General features: G+C 39.8%; 1 protein-coding gene across 1 annotated transcript; it reads right to left on the bottom strand.

Annotated features, from left to right (window-relative positions):
• Positions 1–366: 366 nt before the first annotated feature.
• On the bottom strand, positions 367–20181 carry TBPL1 (TATA-box binding protein like 1). Its single transcript, XM_030556350.1, has 7 exons — positions 20012–20181; positions 11411–11597; positions 9938–10020; positions 8199–8262; positions 6065–6168; positions 5870–5964; positions 367–2427 (listed from the first exon to the last, which is right to left on the bottom strand). The coding sequence occupies exons 2-7, from the start codon at positions 11543–11545 to the stop codon at positions 2348–2350; spliced, it is 561 nt and encodes a 186-aa protein (XP_030412210.1). The 5' UTR covers positions 11546–11597; positions 20012–20181; the 3' UTR covers positions 367–2347.
• Positions 20182–20689: the final 508 nt, after the last annotated feature.

Here is a 20689-nt window from a genome sequence, read left to right as displayed (position 1 = left end):
CATTAGATGGTGGTGGGAAGGGGGGTGTGGCAGCAAAACAGCTCTGTACTTTCCTACTGGCAAAAATTTAGGCTGGCATATGTGGGGACTTGAACACCTACAGAGTTAAGTGGCAGCTGAGCAGTGATTTTGTGAATGTCAGTGGCATTTAAATGTTAGACTTAGGTGCCTAAAGAGGCAGTTACATGCATAAGTCCCTTTATTTGCAAAATATGGATAACAGCACTTCTCTGCCTCACAGGGGTGTTGTGAAGATAAATATGAATTGTGAGGCACTCAAATGCCATGGTGATGAGGAATAGATAAGTACTTCAGATAGATACATAGCTGCTTAATTCCTTAGTATGATAAATTCAATATTAATACTTAAGACAGAGGACACAATTTTATTAGGCACATTTACTTAACAGTAATGAACAAGATTGGCTACCACATTTGCTTCCCCCTTCCTCCCTCACCTTGTTACCGCCCTTGTTCTCCATGACTTTTCAGATAACTCCCACTGGTTCAGGACACTGTAGAATCCATAAGATACTCTACAAACACGCCAATTTGTGTTTGCAAGTATTCCTTTAACTGCCTTTTAACCAACATCTGTACAGACATATTTCTCTTTTCAGTTACTTAAAGATAAATTTTTAATTTTTCTCAGTGATTTTAGAGTCAGTTTAGTTTCTCACATTTATTGAAGGCCAGACATTCTCTCTCTACCCTCACACACAACCTTCATTGATACAACTGTAAAAACCATTCTTATTTCACTTAATGCCTTTGGCTACCAGTAATTCATTCTGCCTTTTCACTGCTGGATATTCTTTTCCTCTACCAACCTTGACTGTATATTTACTGTTTGTTTCCCTTCCTCTGCCATTTCCACATGAAGACACAATGGCTGTTCGCAATTCCTTCCATTTCTTCTCTACACACAGGATAAAGGGTAGGCTGCTGTGCTTTAGCTATGATTTCTTTAGAGTGCTTTATTTTTGTTTCACATTTATGGATTTCACGTACTATGGATGTTCACAGTATATATTTTTTATGACTCGAGTTAAGGTTGCTACCTGCGGTACCAAAATGCATTTTTTGTTAATTTCTGATGGTTCAGACAGGAAAATAGACATATATACATTTATACATATTTATTGTAACTTTTAAAAGTAACATTTTCATTTACTTTAAGTATTCACCCCTCCTGTGTTCCATATGAGCATGTATTAAGAGGATAAATACTGGCTTTCAAGTCCAAAATTAATACCAATGAAATTACATGCGAGAGCCAAGCTCTGTTGCTTGTTGGCAGTCCTTGTCAGGATAATACTATTATGCAGTACCAATGACACAGGACTTGGTTAGTCCTTCATAAATAGCATGGTAATTACATTGCTTTGCTTCGGCTCCAAAAAGATGATCTTTCACGGTCAGTCACCAGGAACAAGCTCATGCGATGGCTCCTTTTTCATATCCAACCATTAGACAAGGGTTTCTTGTCTTTTCCACTGAGGCTTCTTCAGAATGTAAGCTTTTTCCATCACCTAAAGATGAAAGCTCATCGGCCATTATGCTTAGAAGCATATTCCCTTCAACATGACAGCAAGAAAACTGTTAAAAATTGGTATTTAGTTAAGAGAACTAAGAATACAACAAACCAACTTCTGCCCTCTGATACATGTACGCAACTACCACTGATTTCAGTTTAGCCCTCTGCATATTACTTTACACACACACACACACACACACACACACACACACACACACACACACACACACACACACACACAACAAGCAGGAACAAAAGTATCAGCAAGGGATTACATTTACATTGTTTCCAAATTAATTTGCAACTATACAATTTTAATTGTAATAGAAAAAGGGAAAAGGAATATAACAACAGGTATTAAGAGAGATTTTCCAAATTTTTATTTGTGCACTTTCATCAAGTGAAAAAGATAACTTTTACAGCTTCTTTGGTGCCCAATATTCAGCATACAAAAATGTAAAAGACTATTCACAAATAAAACACAAGCTCAAACTAAAAAACAAAAATGTTTGAAAGGTAGTGCACATCGTGACAAGTTTGCTAATGAATACATAGAAATTACTGCAAAAAATAAATAGAACGTCTTTTTAAAAGCAGCAATTTCGTATCTTGTAAACTTTTGTTTTTACAATACAGCACTGTTCAAAATAAAATCCAAAGGGACTGGAGTTTACACTGCGGCAATGAACAAGTAAAAGAGTCTGTATTTCCTCAGCTATTGTTGGTCCAGTTTTCCTTTTTTGCTTTTAGTCCAATGTGCAGCAGTCTTTAAAGGTGCTTGGTTAGGGAACCTAACCATTAAATGGTGAATTATAAAATTTCTTTCCTGCTTTCAAACACGAATGGGTAAATCTGTTCCACAGCACTGGCAACAGCCTTTACGTTTGGCCCTGAGACATTTAAAAAATGGAGAGAAGGAGAAAAAGTCAGGGCATTAAAAAGGCAAGAACGTAACAGTACCTCAAAAACCTTTCAGAATATATTAGCTGGCACAACTTTACACCGTAGACATACCTTTTTTCATAGTCAAGGAAGTTATTAAGTACTTAGAGGAAGAAAATGATATGCAACTTCTAAAGCCTGTAATGACATTTGAACTGGTTGTTGACTAGATTAGAAATTCATAACTCCATATCTGTCACTTTTATCTCAAAATAAATGATATACTGTCTAGAACACTGGAACAGAAGAATCCCAGAAAGAGTGGGGTTAGAAAGCATGCCATATGCCTTCTGATTTGCTACTGTCCTCAGAACCTGTGTACCCACAGCAAAGGATGGCCACTTCAATTTCTCATTTCACTGAGCTAACAAAGGAAATTATTTGTAAGTGATGGATTTTAACCTAACTATGTCTCAGTTATTAGACAGTTCAGTACAACAACAACTTGATGGTCTGTAAGTTTGTAGTTTGGCTTATTGAATACCTCTGCCATCAACCTCAGGACATAACCAGATCTTGGGCTAAAGGTTATCTCCTCCAATGTGAAGCATCCTCAGTTTATCATCTAAACTGATTTACTGATGCTTTGGAGAAGGAAATAGAGACTAAGTTGGTAAGGTCTGCTGACGGCACTAAGTCACTGTGTAACAAACTATGAAGGCTGCAAATGACTGAGCAGAATGATAAATAAAATTAACTTTGGATAGGAGCTTACTAATGTACTGACCAAAATAGTCAACTTTTCAACCACACCGATAGTGTGTGAACTTGTGATTTCCTCTGAGGAAAACTATTTTGGAGACTCAGTAAAAACGGTCTGCATAATTTGCAGCAGTATTTAAAAAAAAAAAAAAAAGTATAGAAAATGCAGAAAATACAACTAAAATTGAATCAAATCCTAGCATGCCCCCACTTAGGAGCATAGCCAACTTTTGATGACCCAATATTGTGTCTGTGGACTTTCTCAATGAAGATGATTAAAGGGGAGATTTGGAAATATGCCTGCCCTTTATGCCTTTAAAAAGCCCTTCCTAAAGGTATTTTGGATTGTGTAGGTGGAAAAACTAGGAGGGAAAAGAGTTAGAAAATAATTAATTTATTCAAAATTTTGCAATCCATAAAGACTTCTGGGTCACCCAATGAAAACAGCCAGTATTTTTAGGCAAAATAAAGATAAGGACAACAATATTTCAGACAACTTATATAATTCACTGCCTCTCAAAGTCAGTATCAAATATCATAGCTGAATTTTTAATGGCCTGCATAATTTTAAAACCATTAATAAAATTTGTATAAATGAAAACTAGGACCAGGGTAATCAAGTCATACATTTCATGGCATAAACTGATTACTGCTGGGGTGCCTTTCTGCCTCATGGATAACACTATCAGTTTGGCTGAGTGAATTTAGGGAGGGTTTTCTGCCTTCCTGTAAAGCACAGCTATTCACCACTGTCAGAGACAGGATACCCAACTTAATGAACTAATGGTTTCACCAGGAAGAAGAGGACTCTAGAAGTTTCTTCCTAATGTAATGATCTTTAAAGATATCACAAATTGTTGTATGTCCTATTTATGTGCAAATTTCAAGACAAACTATTTTAGTGCTTTTTTGTACATTTATGAAAATAAGAAAATAGACCAGGAAGAGAATCGTTCTCAGATTTTCAAACCTTGTGAGGATTATATGAGGCCTATCAATCCACATACTCTGCTTTCCAGGCAGGCACTACTGAATGCACTGCACCTCCCTCCAATTTGTATGCTACCACAGAAATATAAAGTTCGAGAGAGCAATGCCCAGTAACATCCAGCAGGCTGTGGAAAGCAGAAAGAGCATGAGCAGGTAAAAGGGTCTTGCAAGGATAATAGTGATTCTCCCAAGGCTGAAGACCTGGACGGGACCCTCCACAGCAAGACAGAGGATTGTGGAGGTTAGCACAGGGAGAGATGAGACACAGAAGTTGAGGAAACCCAACACTCATTTTAGGGGAAGAAAAGCTGGAATTGATGACACTTCCACCAGCTTCCTCATTTCTTTTTCTCACTTCATCGAACCTGCAACTGTCCCTACCCACATCATTTTTAAAAAAAAAAAAGTGTTTCTCCTGAATTTTAATAGAGATTCTTAGTTATGAACTACAAATAGTTAAATCACAGTTCAATAAGTTGGCTGCATTTCTGTGGAACATTAAAGCTTCTTATTTATTTGAAAAGTAATTTTTCTTCTATGTTTGGCTGTTACTAGTTCAAATTAGCTTGCTGGAACATTTACATTTTTGGTAGGTTTCCAATTTGGATATTTGTGGGTTTTAGCTATAATGATTGCAGTTAAAAGAAATGTATTCTATAAAATGTTAGATATTTATTAGGATCCCATATCCCATATCCCCTAATACAAGTGTCCCTAAAAATTATTTTAGATACCAATATCTTATCTGTCATTTTCAACCAACAGAAATTTAGTATGGGATAATTCCATATCATGAATGTTGAAGTTCTATTTTAATTTCCCACAGATTTTGAATCTTTTTTATTCATGTTTTCCCCCCCTATTTTAGCAGGTGTTGTATTTGCTCTCAGCTGATGTTTGTGCATATCTGGGAAACACAGCAAAGTCCTTCTTGAGATATGGGGCAGAAGATGCCAAATAGGAATAGAGGGGAATGGGAAAGGTGGCACAAAGCCTCCTAGAAAATTATATATATATATTTTAATTTCAGGACCAAAGTCAACAAAAGCATTCCAATGACTGAGAAAATCCATTAGATGTCTGGTATCTAGGAAGAGGTTTCCACACAACTATTTAGCTGTTTGTTTCATTTTAAGTTTCCAGCAAAGGTTATGTATAATATTTCCATCCAAAAGAAGCAGGAGGATGTTTACCCAAGCATTTGATAGATTAGGACCAAAACCTCAAATAGGACAATCTCTAACACCCCCTAGTTGTTGATCGCAGGATGATGTTGCCATTTTATACTGACTGTGCCTCTCTAGTCTCAAGGTGCATGCCTGAGATAGGAACTGTTCTTTAAACAGCAGTAGTTTATGGGACTGTACAGAAGAAAAATGAGAAAGAAAGTTAAAGTTTTAGAATTTGTAATTAAACAAGAAAATATCCTCAGTCTCTGGTATATAAGCTCAGTTTCCTCATATGCCTCATCTCCTCGGAAACTGATTACATCCACGTGTATAAAACAAACGTATTTGATCTGCTGGGAGTTTTACATTCTCCCACAGTTATTCAGGCATTTTCACTGAAAGACAAATTATCTGGCAGCATTAAGTACAAATGAAATCTCACATGCCTGTCTCTCTGTTGCTTTGAAAGTCTAACTGAACTCCCGTGAAAGAAAGTAAGTTAAATATTTATTTTGGCATCATAAAGTACCCGTTACTGTGATACTTCCTGTTGAAAAAATCTGTAAGGTAGCTCTGAGAGGTTTTATTCTGTAGCACACTGCAGGATGAAGCTCCGGTTCATAACTAGAAAACAGAAAAGATTGTCAAAGACACGTCTACATTTGCTAATAAAAAGCTGATACACTGAAGAAAAAGATAAGAATTCTCTTAAGACTTACTGTACCTAGCATGAGGTCTATTATTCTTCGTAAATTCTGGCAATCTGATTTCAAAGGGCATGTTGCACACCGCTAAAACATTGACAACCTTAAAATCTGTGAAAATTACCTTTTGGAGAGAGAAAGAGAACAAGAATGAGAAATGTTATGATATCTGATATGGAAAAGATTGTCTGACAATAATTTGATTATTTCAACCAATAAAACCTTGTGTTTAACATAAAGCTGATAAGAGTAGGAATCCAAACAGAACTAGCGTAAATTTTCAAATACCTTAGTTCTGAACTATCTTTGTAATCCAATAACTTGTCTAACAAAACAAAAACAAAAAAACCCCAAACACACAATTGCCTTCTCATGTAGATTCAATTACATTTAGAATGAACATGCATGGTCTATATCACTGCAGTAAGCACTTGTAACTAAGTTAAAAATTAACTAAACCAAATTATTCAAGAAACACCAAAATAAATTACAAACCAAGCTTTCCCATGTCATGTTACTAGAACCCACTAAGGTGATACATAATTCGTCCATATTAACAGTTTATCATTGTTTTATTTAACAGTTTCTCCCACAGTTAAGAATAAAAAAGAAAATGAGAGAAAAATTGTTTGTTTGCCTTCTCCAGCGGCTACTACAGAGAAAGCCATTTCCTTTTTCTTTTTGAAACAAAAAGCTAAACTGTTGGTTTCCAATAGACTTTTAGCCATCCACAGCCACAAAATGCTACAATATGGTGGCAAAATGCCTATGGCAAATTACCAGCAAACCCAATGCAATAGTGGGAGATTTTCCTGAAACTGTTAAACACAGACATGACCAATGAAGAACCATTTTTGCTCAAACTTGGAGGGGGAGAGGGGTGAATTAAACAAAAACCAAAAATTGCAGCCTGAGAATGAGTCTACCAAATTTCAGTTTGAACAATTAAATTACAAGCAGCTGAAAATGACCCCTTAGAATTGAAATGTTTGTGCAATATTAATTAGACATCAACATGTGCTCTGCCTACAACGTTCACTCTTACAATAAAGTTAAGCCACATTCATCTGTTTCTGCACATAAATGAACCTCTTTATTTCCTATAAAGCCATTACTAAAGCTCTGCACGGGTATATATTTCGTTTGACTTAATTCAACATTCTGCTCCATCATTTTCACTTTTACATGATATCCAATACTTAATAGCCCCATAACGCAGTTTTTCAGTTTGATTTAATGCACTCAGTATAGTAAGAGTTGCTGTGGGCTGACTGCCCACCTCTAAAATTTGGTGGTCATTTTATATGCTAAACAACCTTGGAAGTAGGCCATTCTTACTTTCGAATCATCACTCAGATGTCTAGCAACTTGCCTAATAGTAAATTTATGGTTTATTTAATTAAATTAGAGCAATTGGTTGCATGATAGCTTTAAAATGTCATTACATGCCCTTCTGCTCAAAGAACAAACACCAAACTGAATGGTTCTATCAGCCACGCCTAAGACACTTACAGTAGCAGACTTTGCAACTGACTGGTAGATGTAACTGACTAAAGCTCAGGCAAGAAGGAGTTCCACTTTGTAAGTTCTAAGTTAGGAGTAAATTCTGGTCCCGGTGCACAGTCTGACTAACTAGACTATAGCAACTTGCTTTAGTTTAATTAATTAAATAAATAAATAAATAAATAAATAATCAAAAACTTATAGCAGTTAGGAGTTGTTCACCATAATGGCTATCCTAAAACTAGATTCACTGGGAAAATGCCATTCATCATATTTTACAAATGGATGGGGCAAATTTCTACTTTTCTTCATTGCAATCTTTTTAAAGATTTTGAGTATAAAGAGGACATTATATATATGCAGGTGGTTAATTTACCCAATCTCCTGAAACAAATTTCTGCTCATGAGCTGATAAGAAAGCATGATGCTGAACTACCTCGTGGGAGCCCCAAATATACTAAAATAAATGCAATCTTTAGATAACCTGCATTGCTACACAATGAGAATTTGAGTGAGAAAATGCTGGTTACGAAATTGTTATAGCATCTCTTCTGCTGACCATCAGTTTTGAAAGGTCCAAACATGCTAGTCCCTATCAAGAGGGATTTGTTCATCCCAAAAAGAGAAGGTTATTATCAAAAGGATCAATACCTGAAAACCTAGTTTCTGCAAAGTACGAGCTAATCGTCTGGCACCAAATTTAGCTTCTTCTTCACTATAATTTAAAGGAGAGAAATAGTAAGTGACTAGTTTTACTAATAGCTACTGCAATAAAACTAAAATTTTAAGATGTATACATACACACGTTCACATACTTACATACGTAATCACAGCAAAAACTATATTAAAAAACATTAAAATGAAAAGTGAAGAAGCGCCAGCATTAAGGTAGCCTGTACATATGAAATCAGCCCCCTTGGGCATATGCATTATGACAGCGTTTTCCAAACAGCAGGTCCCGACCCACCAGTGAGTCTTGGAAAGCATCTAGGTGGGTCACTTGTGGCCCAGAGGTGCTCTCCCCACCCGCACTTTCACTTCCCCTGGAAGGCAGCAGTGTAGGGAGAGGGATTTGGGCAGCAGCAGCATGGAGGAAGCAGCTGAAGCAGAAATTGGACAGTCAGCAGCCTGGTAATGATCACAGCCCAGCTGCAGAGAGAGAGGGGCCACTGGAGGCTGCAGGATGGGACAAGGTGGGGAAAGCAAGAGCAAGGGGACTAGGGGGAGCTGAGCAGGGGGTTGGGGGAGTAGGAAGTTGGAGGGCTGAGAAAGGGAGGCAGGGGGAAGAGGGGGGTAATGGTGAGTCCCCCCAAAAAGACAAAATGCATTTGATGGGTTGCCTTAGTAAAAAGTTTGGGAACCACTGTATTATGTTACAGTCTTCAATTACACAATCGATATTTTCCACAGGACCCTTGCTTCATTCAGTTCACAGAATGGACCTGCTCCTGGGATAAATCTGTGTATTGAAGGAGACCGTTGTCTGTAGAACCCTGCTTCACTTCAGTCCCCTTGCCCAGCCAGTCCCAGTCCCCCCTGTCCCAAGTCCCAGATTCCACCACTTCCCTCCACCAGCTTGCAATTTCAGTCTCCCTCCCTCCAGCTCGTTGTCCCAATCCAGTCCCTTGTCCCCTCTGCATTGGAGTCAGGCAGCGACCTGTTCCACGCTGCCTGGTCCCAAGCAGGTGGTCATGGAAAACAAGAGAGATAGGCTCCCAGTTCAGGTGCCAGGACCCAGACCTGGCAAAGCCCACAGCAATTGCAGGGAAAGTCCTGCTCAGCTCTGGGCTGGAGTATGCCAAGTGCAGATCAATTCTTCAGAGAATGTACCGGCTAAAATTGAAGAAGCCTCTATTGAGAATGTGCAAATGGAGATTTTTTTTTTCCCCCAGGGTTTAGAACTTAGCCAAATTTGGATGGATTTTCACAGGGACAGCAAAGAATATTTCCCTGACACAAAGTACCCCACTTCCCCACACTCCAATTTCAAGTCATTGCTCCAAAGCATGGAGATGCTAGAGTATTTCAAAAGGTTGCCAGACTTTTTTTTTTTTAAATGTAGGTAAAACATGTATTTTTCCCTAGTGTCATTCTCAGAATGAATGGGTGAACTGTTTTTGTTGAAATTTTCAAAAAAATTCAGCCTGAAGCAGACATTCAGCACAAAAAAATTATGCCCAAAGGGTTAAAGTTTGGCAAAATTATAAGCAACTGAAAACAGGCTCTTATAATGGGAACTGTCGTGCAACCTTCATAATAGATGGTTGTACCAGATCGGCCAATAATATATGCAATAGATTTCATGACAATAAGTGGTATTTTTCAATGTCATATACAAGAATTTCATCCAGGAACAATTTTTTCCTTCTCTTACAAAAGGGGAAATTTACCTTGTGGCTCCTGTGCAAATAACTTTTCCTGAGGACCAAATTGTGGCCGTAATCCTAGGTTTCCTAAGCTTCATTAATACTTTCTGAAAGAATTAGAAGAAAAATAGGCTTTAGTGTATGTGTGATTTCATACTGAAAAAACAAAACAAGCATAAAACTAATAAAATACTTCCTTTATTCTATTTTAGCCTTTAGGACTGTTTCTTCCTTGTCTTCAGAAGTTAAATCAATATCAACTCCTCAAAAGATAAAATAAACCTGAAGTATCTTAGCCAGTGAGCAAGTATTAAAGTAACAAGTTAGCTGGTGACTCAAGTGAACAGAAATTATTTTAAAAAAATTTTTTTTTAAGGCCGGTAGCATTGTGCTAAAATCATCTTCTCCTGTCACTATGACCACATCACTGCTCTGACACTTTCCACTAATTGTCTCCTTCTGCACAAATTCAAACTTCTTGATCTCATCTGCAGAGTTTTACACAACTTCACTTTGTCTACATTTCAGATCTCATTTTCTTTTGCTTCCCCAAGCATCCTTCCTCTGCTAATTCCCTCTTGATTTCTCACTGTGTTTGTCTCCTCCTCTAACCTGCGAAGCTGCCCATTCTTTCACACCATATACCTGGAAGAGCCTCCCTACATCAGTATACCTAGCACCTCACTATTTTGCTTCAAAATCTCAACTCAACACTTTGATCACCACTTGAGCACTTCCCCACTACCACTCATGCTTGACCATGCTAGAATTAACACACACAAGATTGTATAATACCTTTCTAACAAGCTGTTCCCCTTACCTATACATGGGAGCTAACTGTACACATTAGATTAAGTTTCTCAAGGCAGTGATCTGTGTCTTTCTTTATTCCTGCACAGATATGTGCACATCTACAATAGGGGGCTATATAAATAAATAAGATTCAAGCCAAGTTTTTGGCATGTCAGAATGAGTATTTTTCTGGTCAACCCAACTAGCCCTGCATGGATAGGAAGATGGACTAGATCAGTGTTTTTCAACAACCAGTCGTGGACTTGTGCCGGTCCCTGAAATTTCCCTGACACAGTTTAGGAAGGCAGCAAGCTGGTCCCTGGGATCAAAAAGTTTGAGAAACACTGGATTAGATGACCCAAACTCATCTTTCTCCCTGTTTATTTTAATATTAGGTGAGTGTGCCAGAAACAAACTGCACAGGTTTAATTTCACAACATTTCTTATGGCTTCAAAGCATGCAATATTTGTCTCTTCAAATTTAGTATCAAAGAACAGATACAAGCCTGGCAAACTTGAACAAGAAAGAAACTGGAAGAAGTCAAAAAGATGAGAACCCAGCCATTCTAAACACAGGTCTGCTACACTGACTATGGTATTCACATTACCAACTATATCCACCATATGGATATTGACAGAGCTCTAAACTGATAAATGTGTAAAAGTTAGTCTAGTTTGGCATTTGAGATATGTTCAATTTCTTACCCCAACATCACGCTTGTAGATCACATTTGCTCCCTCTAATGCAATCTTCCTCAAGTTTAAATGACATCTGGTTCTAAAAACACACACTACATTTGTGATTAAAATGTCCAATGCAACATCACTGTCTGCATCCATTGGGGTGGTTGAAAACTCAGATTCCCCACCAGCACACCATGAAGATCACATTCTGAAAAAGAAAACAATACAATTAAAAATACTGTGTCACACAGTTGTCTAAAAACATTCCTTTCATGTACCTTAGTTCCTTAATTGAGATAGTCTTAGAATCTGGAACTGAAGAATAAATTTTATGCCATTCTGACTCATTTATAGTATATGTTAACCTCAATGTTTTGCATCCTGCATATCAGAAAACAGGAAATCTATTGCTTATTCAAACTCGTATTTCAATATAGTGAAACCAACTTATCAGAAATAGTCATGAAAGAATTAATTATATATAAAAACTGAAAAAAAAAGGAATAAGCTATCTTAATTATAGTATGCTGTTCTTTCAACAGAAATATTTTTTAAAAGCTGAATATGAAGATGAATTAGGATTTCTATGAAACAAAGGAAAAGCTTTATAGCACCTACCAGTGATAACCTTTCCTCAATTCCTTCCTCAAATCAGTGCAGGATAGATTTAGATATAAGGAAAAATTTGTTTCTCTTGACTATTTCGATTAATGGATGATTACATGGATGAAATTTAATTCCAAATATAAGGATCAAATATTTGCCAAAGTTTATGCTTTGGAACTATAAGCCTTCTCTTTGCCTTTGAAACTGTAAGAAATGCACAAAACATGCATACACTAAAAGAATAAACAGACTTTCAAAGTATTTTTTTATCCTTAAATTAGCTTTCCTGTGTATAGTCAATGCCATGAATGAACAGGGAGGAAAGGCACTTGATTAGGGATCAGGGATGGGGTAGGCTGTTGGGGCACAGGGCTGCGGGCTCTGGGGTGGGGCTGGGGGTACAAGAGGAGGCTCTGAGCTGGAATCGAGGGATTTGGAGGGTGGGAGGGAGATCAGGGCTGTGGCAGGCAATTGGGGTGTGTGTGGGGGTGCCCAGGGGTTCAAGCTCCAGCTTACTGCAAGCAGCTCCCGGAAGCATCCCCCCCACCTCCAGCTCCGAGGTGCAGGCCAGGTGGCTCTGCACACTGTCCTGTCCACAGGCGCCATCCCTGCAGCTCCATTGACTGGGGACTGCGCGGAGCGGGGCAAGCCCTCGATCCGGCTCCCTGGCTGGATCGGGACAAACCTCCGACCCCGCTCCCCAGCGGGAGCTGAGGGCTAGATTCAGTGGTCGAACGGGTCAAATAAGGCCCACAGGTCATAGTTTGGACTACAATAAAAAAAGAAACTTTCACCATTTGATGATTAAAAGTAGTTCCTGTTTTATGCCAGAAACTACTTCAGAATCTTCTCTCCTACAAATAACACATACTAGCATATTAGAGAGAGAAGGTGAGTCAGGTAACATCTTTTATTGGACCAACTTCTGTCATACTTGAGGATTGTTCAGTTTCTCATTTGTGAAAATCAGTCCAACGCAACTAAAATACATTAACTCTGAAACATCTCTGAGTTCAAGTGCTCTGCTAGTAATACACTAAACGTTCATTTCCCAGTGCAGACTTGGTTATTTTTTTTTAAACTAATTATTTCAAACACAATTTTGCCACTAACAATTAAAATTCAAATAGAACTATTCAATGACAACATCAATGTTTTTTGTCATTTTTACCAGCATACACCCATCCTCCCTAAGACTGGATAGGAAAGTGAGTTCCTTTTCTTCAAAAAACAAAACTAAAAGACCTCCACAAAACCAGAGAGGAGGCAGGGGAAGGAAGAGAGAAGATATATATCTAAGGATATATCGACACTGTAATTGGGACCATGCCTTCCAGTCTAGAAGACAGATAAAAGCTAGGTCCGCTTGAGCTAGTGTGCTAACAATTGCAGTGTTACCATTGTGGCATGGGATAATCACCTGAGCCCAGGTATGCATAAACCTCCAGGTCCAAGATCAGATGACTAGCCAGTGCCACAACAATGTCTCCACTGCTATTTTTAGCATGTGATCCACTGAACTCAGACTCAGGAGATCAGGAGTGTCTGAGCTCGGGTGATTAGCCACTGCCACAAAGTGCGCACTGCTATTCAATGTGCTAGCTTGAGTGGAGTTAGCACATATCTGTCTATCTATCTGAGTGGGAAACATGCTCCAAGCTGCAGTGCAGACATACACGAAGGGTCTCACTGAAGCACTGCAATTTATTTTCGTAACTTTTTACCAGTATAGAAAAGTAAAAATTTTAATGCTGCTTGTTAGGAAAATCCTTGAAATATTACTGGCTGGCAAAATGGGCAAGAATTTGGCAAGGAAAGATTCAAAAGCTAAAGCAGACCACAACTTAAGAGATGGAGGCCACAGTTAAGGTTAAGATTTTGTCAAGGTTATTTTTAGCAAAAGTCACATACAGGTTGCAGGAAAAACAGAAATGAATGGAAGCCTGAGCCTCCCAGCGCAGAGATGGCAGCCTGAGCCTCACCACCCAGGACTGATAGCCCGAGTCCTGAAGTCATAGAGGTAATGAAAAAATCACAGAATCCGTAACCTCCTTGACAGACTTGTAAGCCTTAGCCACAGTACATCAAATCACTGTTGATCCATTCACTGAAAATCCCATAACACCTCATATTTAATGAGCACAACAAACAGCAAAGAATATAATGAAAGAAAAGCAGTCAGCCTTAAGATAAATTCTCTATGCTGATCTGTTTTATCAAAAAAGCAGGAGGCCACGAGACGAAAAACAGCCACATGTAAAAGGAGACCATCATATATACTACCTTGCTAAATGAAATACAGAGTTAAGATCAAAATATTTATTAGAAATAAGCAAGAGGGAAACCAAAATTGTTAGTATCAACTTTTCCACCTAAGCACTTTTAATGTTAATTTGACATGCATTCTTGGTCTCCTACCACATGGCACGCTGCCACAATTTCTGACCAATAGTGTTCTCAGACACAACTTGAATGGAGGACTACAGCTGGATAACAAAAGAGAAGCAGAAGCAAAAGAGAACCATCATATAATAGTGACACATTGAAATACAGATGCGTTTTACATATGGAACTGGCTTCTGTGTGATCATTGTCTATTTCACTGTGCAGCTGGCTCCATATCTGAAACATTATGTCATAGCTCTTGGCTTATCCAAAGAAAAAGGAGGCAGTGGAGAGAGAGTAAAAGAATCAAAGGAAAGGCAAACGAATAGTGAGAAATAGGAAGAAAGCACAGAAGAAACAAACAGAAGATGATATAGGGTGTGGAGGAGAAAGAAAAATGGTAACTAATATTTTTCTACTGAGAACTATACATATCCCTAAGCTTACGAATGCCCTATCAGGTCTGTTTTTGATGGCCGATTACAGTATAATGCTTACTTAACCACACCACAGCTGCTGTTAAATAACATAACTGCTTTCCTGAAAGATGCCTCCAACTCTTTATCACAAAACACCCATCTTTTAGAAGTAAATGCCAGCTATATGATACAAGAGGTTAAGAACAGTGGGTACAGGGAGGAGAGATTACAAAAACAGACAATCCACAAGTTCAGTGTGGGAGCTGAAAATTCCCAGCAAGAACACAAATATACTGTGGGGCTCAGCCAATCAAAGTGATTTCATCCACAAGAATATCATAAAGAGCAATTTAAATGTGCAGATTTTGGCACGCTGATATTTTAAATTGTAACAGTAATGCATTGATTTTCATCAGTAGTATCCTGAAAGCTCAGATGATGCAAAGCACATAACTGGAAATTTCAAAATGAATTTTAACTATCACTTTATAATTGTAGTCTACAGCTTGTGACAGTTATTGGTAAAAAGTGACATTTGTTATACAAGCAGTATCTGTGCCCAATGTAAAAGACTGAAAACCACTTTCCACTCCACTGGTTGAAAAAACAAACAAACCTGAACATTTAATATTTCAGTGTTGCGTGTTTACACAGTAAACTACTTTGGATGTTTAATACTGATTTAAGTTCCGTCATTAACAGCAGTATGTTGAACAATCTATTTAATACAAAACATTATTACTTTAGGGTTCTTTCAGAATATGAACCCACAAGAGTCAGGAATTTCATAGCCAGAGTTCTTGTTCACCCTTTGTTACATATGCATAGTGATTAGGTGTTTCATTACATGATCTTATGACATTGAATAAAACAAGCGAGTTCCCTTTTGTGGTGTAAAAGGCGTGGAGGGTGGGAGGGAACTGTCACTGTCTCAGTAACAGTCCAAGAAGTTGGATAAAGGAGGAAATCTAAACCAAAATCTTCAGACATTCATTTTAGTACAGTATAACATTATACTGAGAACAATGAAATTTTTGATTCCGGGGAAATGAAGTCTGGTGGGCCACCCTCCTTCAAGACAGAAATATAGATTCAGCTGCATGGTTATTCCTTTTTAAGAAAAGGGCAAATCAAGAATCTTAACAAGAGGAAAGATGCAAAAATATATTCAGAGTTTATATATAACTGTTCTTTAAATTATACATAACATATATAAGCGGCAGCATGGTCCAGTGAACATGGTCCAGACAGGGGGCAGCACATGATAGGGTAAAATCTTGACCCCAGTGAAGTCAATGATCCACCTCTAATATCTATCCCTAACTCTGCCACTGATTTGCTATATGACCTTGGGCAAATCACTTAATCGATGTACCTCAGCTTTTCTATCTTTAAAATGAGGATAAAAGTGCTTATATACCTTTGGTAAAGCACTTTTTGAGATCACTCAACAAATAGCTTTACAGGGCTTTCCATTATTACTCCAGATGTAGCAACTATACTTGTAAAGGAATGGGAACAAATTTTCTAGTTCTTTCTAATTGTGCATTTATTATTTATTAATAATTATTATGGGCCAAATTTCTAAATCTGCCCTATTAGATTCCACTAGATTTTGTTGATTAGCTCTATTCATGAACTTTCCTACCTAAAAGTATTAAAAAGATACTGTCAACCTAAAGAGTACTGCAACATTATGTCAGTGCTTGAGAAGCACTAGTTAGTGTGCTTTTTATTGTCCTAGCTTAGAAAAATGCCAAAGGTGAACGGCCTATTTTGGGGAAATCAAATTCGATACTATGTTTTTCACTTTTAATTACCTAACATATTAGTAGCACATGCACAGAAACATTTTAAATAATACTTAACCTGACGTTATTTTAACTGATAAAGCTACTACCTTAAGATAGCTAGAAACAATTAATAAAAGTTCAAACCAGTCTGTAATACCTGGACACCTGTCATAGATGTAATGATGACAAGCCTTAAGGTCTTTCAGCATATTGATGCTATAAAGTACTGTGAGGGAATTAGCTGATTTAAGGGAATAACTACTCATGGTTTATGGTGTTTCCAGAGTCTTTTAATGAGGAAAATGACACACTCTTACTTTTATGGAGATACTAGTCTTGCTCTGCAAGCCACTTTGGCCTCAGTCCCACAATTGGATCTGTGTGGAAAGACCACTGTGTAGTTGCAGAGTTAACCCATGCAGCTCTGAATGCAGAACTAGGGCCTTCATAGGCTGTTAACTAATAATGGTACTGTCAGTCTATTATACCAACATCCATGTGATGAAATGATTCAAATTACAACATTTATTTTGTATGACAGAAATAAAGCTGTAATCGAATGCTTTATGTTTGCTTTCTTTTGTAAACAAAGACTTAGGTTCTACTTGGACATTATTTTACCTAAATGCTGAGGTGTTCCTTAAAACATAATGACAGTCTGAATTCAGTAGAAAACGTTCCTGACCTGAGTAAGCCTTGAGGATGCAGATGTTGGCTTCACAATACTCTGTTTTATTTAAGGGAAAGGTTAGCTTGCCACAGGAAAAAAAAAACAAAAACAAAAACACCAAACCACAAAAACTCCCTAAACCTCTATCTCTGCGGCAGGAAGTTGGGAAGCTACTCTGGGCAGAGAGCTTCCCAACCAACTAGTAAGCTATGCAGCTCTCAAATCTTAAGGCCAGTACGTCCCTCCGCCCGCGTCACTTCCAGCAGCTCCCATTGGCCTGGAGCAGCAAACTGTGGCCACTGCGAGCCACGATCGGCCGAACCTGCGGACTCAGCAGGTAAACAAACTGGTCTGGCCCACTAGGGGCTTTCCCTGCAAAAGCGGCAAAACAAGTTTGGGAACCATTGCCCTATACTATACAGATTTCACGAGGGAGACTAGATTTCATGGGGGAGAGAACATTTTATGGTCTGATGAATTTTTCATGGCCATGAATTCGGTAGGGTCCTACCTATGCAGCGCTGATGAAGGATTGATGTTTCCTAATATTTCAGAGCTGCATAGCTTACTGGTTGGTTGGGAAGCTCTCTGCCATCCTTATTTCTGCGCTGCTGCTGGCAGCGGCGCTGCCTTCAGAGCTGGGTAACTGAAGAGTGGCAGCAGCTGGCCAGGAGCCCAGCTCTGAAGGCAGCGCCGCTGCCTGCAGCAGCACTGAAGTAAGGGTAGCAGTGCCACAACCCCCCATCCCCCCACATCCAGTAATCTTGTGACCCCCCCACTCCTTTTTGGGTCAGGACCCCTACAATTACAACACTGTGAAATTTCAGATTTAAATAGCTGAAATCATGAAATTTATGATTTTTAAAATCTTATGTCCATTAAATTGACCAAAACAGACTGTGAATTTGGTAGGACCCTACTCATAAGAGTTCCAGTAGCACTTGTGTAATGCCTCTATAGTCTCAGTGGGGAGATGATTTGAGAGTCCAATTTCTTGCACACTAAAAACAAACTTTAGAAGAGGAGGATGAACCTTTTCCTTCACCAGATTGGTGGTCTGGTGTATGATTTTGTGTGCCTGTATGTAATATGTATATCACAATTTCTTTCACACACACACAGAGTTGTCATGCAGTGGTTCCTCTTAGTTTCCTAATTAGATGACTTTCAGTCAGCCAGGTACATAAGGATACCAGATGATGGTTATGATACTGAGAGGCAAAATAACTATCACAAGACATGGATGTCAAGCTGGGCAGAGGAAAATTGCTTCCTCTGATCAAAGATGGCCATCGTAATGCCTTAAGTAACATTTTGTTTGTACTATATCTCATTTCCCTCCCTTGTGGTTGGTGTGTTGTGTTTATTTTGATTTTTGGTTTTTATAGATTGTAAGCCTTTAGGGCAGAGTCTGCGTGTTTGTACAGCACCTACCACACAGTGGCACTGGTTCCTACTGAAGCATTTAAGTGCTGCTGCATACAACTATTATTGCTTGTATCCACTGCCAAGAAAGTATTTCCTCTTTTGAGCTGGTGATTCTCTACAGGTTCACAGTTTAGGAAACTCACTGCATCCAAGACCTGTTGCTCCTAGGTTAAATTTTCCTTTTACAGAGCACTTACTTAGCAGCACATAATTGTTAACATGTTCCACCCATATTTTTGTTAGGGACATTGTCAGGAACTTTAGGTCCCCAGTCTAGGTTTTGGAAGGAAAGGAGATGTTATAAAGCCTATTATTTATAGAAATATTTTCATTAAATGTATCAAAAATAGCTTCAAAAGCTTTTTATAAAAGTTGTGTTAAATATTCCTTTGTAGTAGTTGCTGCAATGTTTAGGCTGGATTATGCCACTGCATCAGAACGAAAAATAAAACTGAGTAGATTCTTGTTTTGGGACAAACTGAATTAAGTACAAAACACAAATGAACATAAATAGAGAAAAGTAAGTAATCATTTTTAGCAATGATTTGTTTTTTAAACTTAGCCAAAATCTTTTCATTGAAACATATGAATGTTAGATTTTTACTTAACTTTTGTTAAACTACAAAGCATAGATTTCAGGCCTAAATCATTTGACAGTTTCCATTTCACAACACTGATCACCTGGGACAGATTCTATACCTAGTTTACCATGTCACCACCAAGGGTTAATCTAACCAACAAATGTTATTTTAGGAACTTACAAAAATTAGACTTGGGTGGGGGGGAGGGTTGGTTAACTATTTGCCATTTTGAGGAGCCTCTCCTGGTTGCCAGGAAACAGTGCGTCCCATGGAGGATGCTCTTGTCTCGTTCTCCTCCGCCTTACTTTCCCCTTCCCCTGGAAAGGGGCAGGGGGAGGATGGGGGGCTGGCCAAGGGTTTGAACTACGTTCTGCGCACACACCGTTACTTTTGCTGCACGCCAGCTTTTGGGACGGGGGTTGGGAGGGGAGGGCCCAGACACTGCCCGGATCTGCCCCACACCGCCCAGAAAGGAACCATTAGGCGAGAGCCGACGTGGGAGCGCCCGGGGCTGAGAAGCCCAAGCCCAAGCCCAAGCCCAAGCCCGAGCCCTGCGCCCTGGCCCCGCTCCGCAGGGGGCAGCACCCAGAGGCGCCTTTATTGGGGTATCGGGCCCAGACTGGCGCCCCCCCCGCAGCACCTGCCTGCCAGGCCCCCTGCAGTCGCCCCCGCAGCGCCCGCCCCCAGCGCCAGACCCTCCCCGGCCAGTGCCGCGAGTGAGCGGCGACGGCTGCAGTTACCGCGTGAGCCGGCGGTTGAGTGTCCCCGGCTCCGCCGCGCGCGGCCCGGTTGCTACGCGCCCCGTCGCTCTCGCTCTTTGTTGTTCCGGGTCCCGGGCCCTGTCCCCGCGACAATAAAACATCGCAAAACGCGGCGGCCATAGAGACGGCTCCGGCTAGAACGGCCGCCGGAAGTGCCACGAGGGCCGCGCTGGCCGCGCGCTTCCGAGTTTTCTCTCCTCCCTGCCTCGCGCTGGGCAGGGCAGCGTGCGCGTGGGGAGATTTGCGGGACGAGGAGGGGCGGGGTTTGGAGGGGAGAGGAGCCAAGTGTCCTGTTCAGGGCAGGGCGGGCTCGAGCCTTTTTACCCTTCTTTGCAGCCGGAGCTGCGCCTGGGCTGCTAGTGGCGGCCCGTGCGGGCGCCCAGGCTAGTTCCCTGCCCAGCAGCCCGCCAGAGCAATGCTTGGGCAGCGCAGCGCAAGTCACTTGGGCTGCAGCTGTTTGCTCCCCCCAGTCGGGTTTTAATCGGCGGGCAGCATCTGCCCCAGCCTGGCCCCTTGCTGCCTTTGGTTGTTCCAAGTATTTTGCAAAGTGGTTTTATCCAACGAGTTTGCCGCTGCTCCTTTAACTTCAGTGTCATTTCCAAATGTGTATGTTGTGTGGTTGGAGATGTGTTGTTGGTCCCAAGATATTAGAGACAC

This window comes from Gopherus evgoodei, chromosome 3 (genome assembly GCF_007399415.2).
Source record: "Gopherus evgoodei ecotype Sinaloan lineage chromosome 3, rGopEvg1_v1.p, whole genome shotgun sequence".
NCBI lineage: Eukaryota > Metazoa > Chordata > Testudines > Testudinidae > Gopherus > Gopherus evgoodei.
Note: the sequence above shows the minus strand (reverse complement) of the source record. Positions and strands in the feature narration are given on the sequence as shown.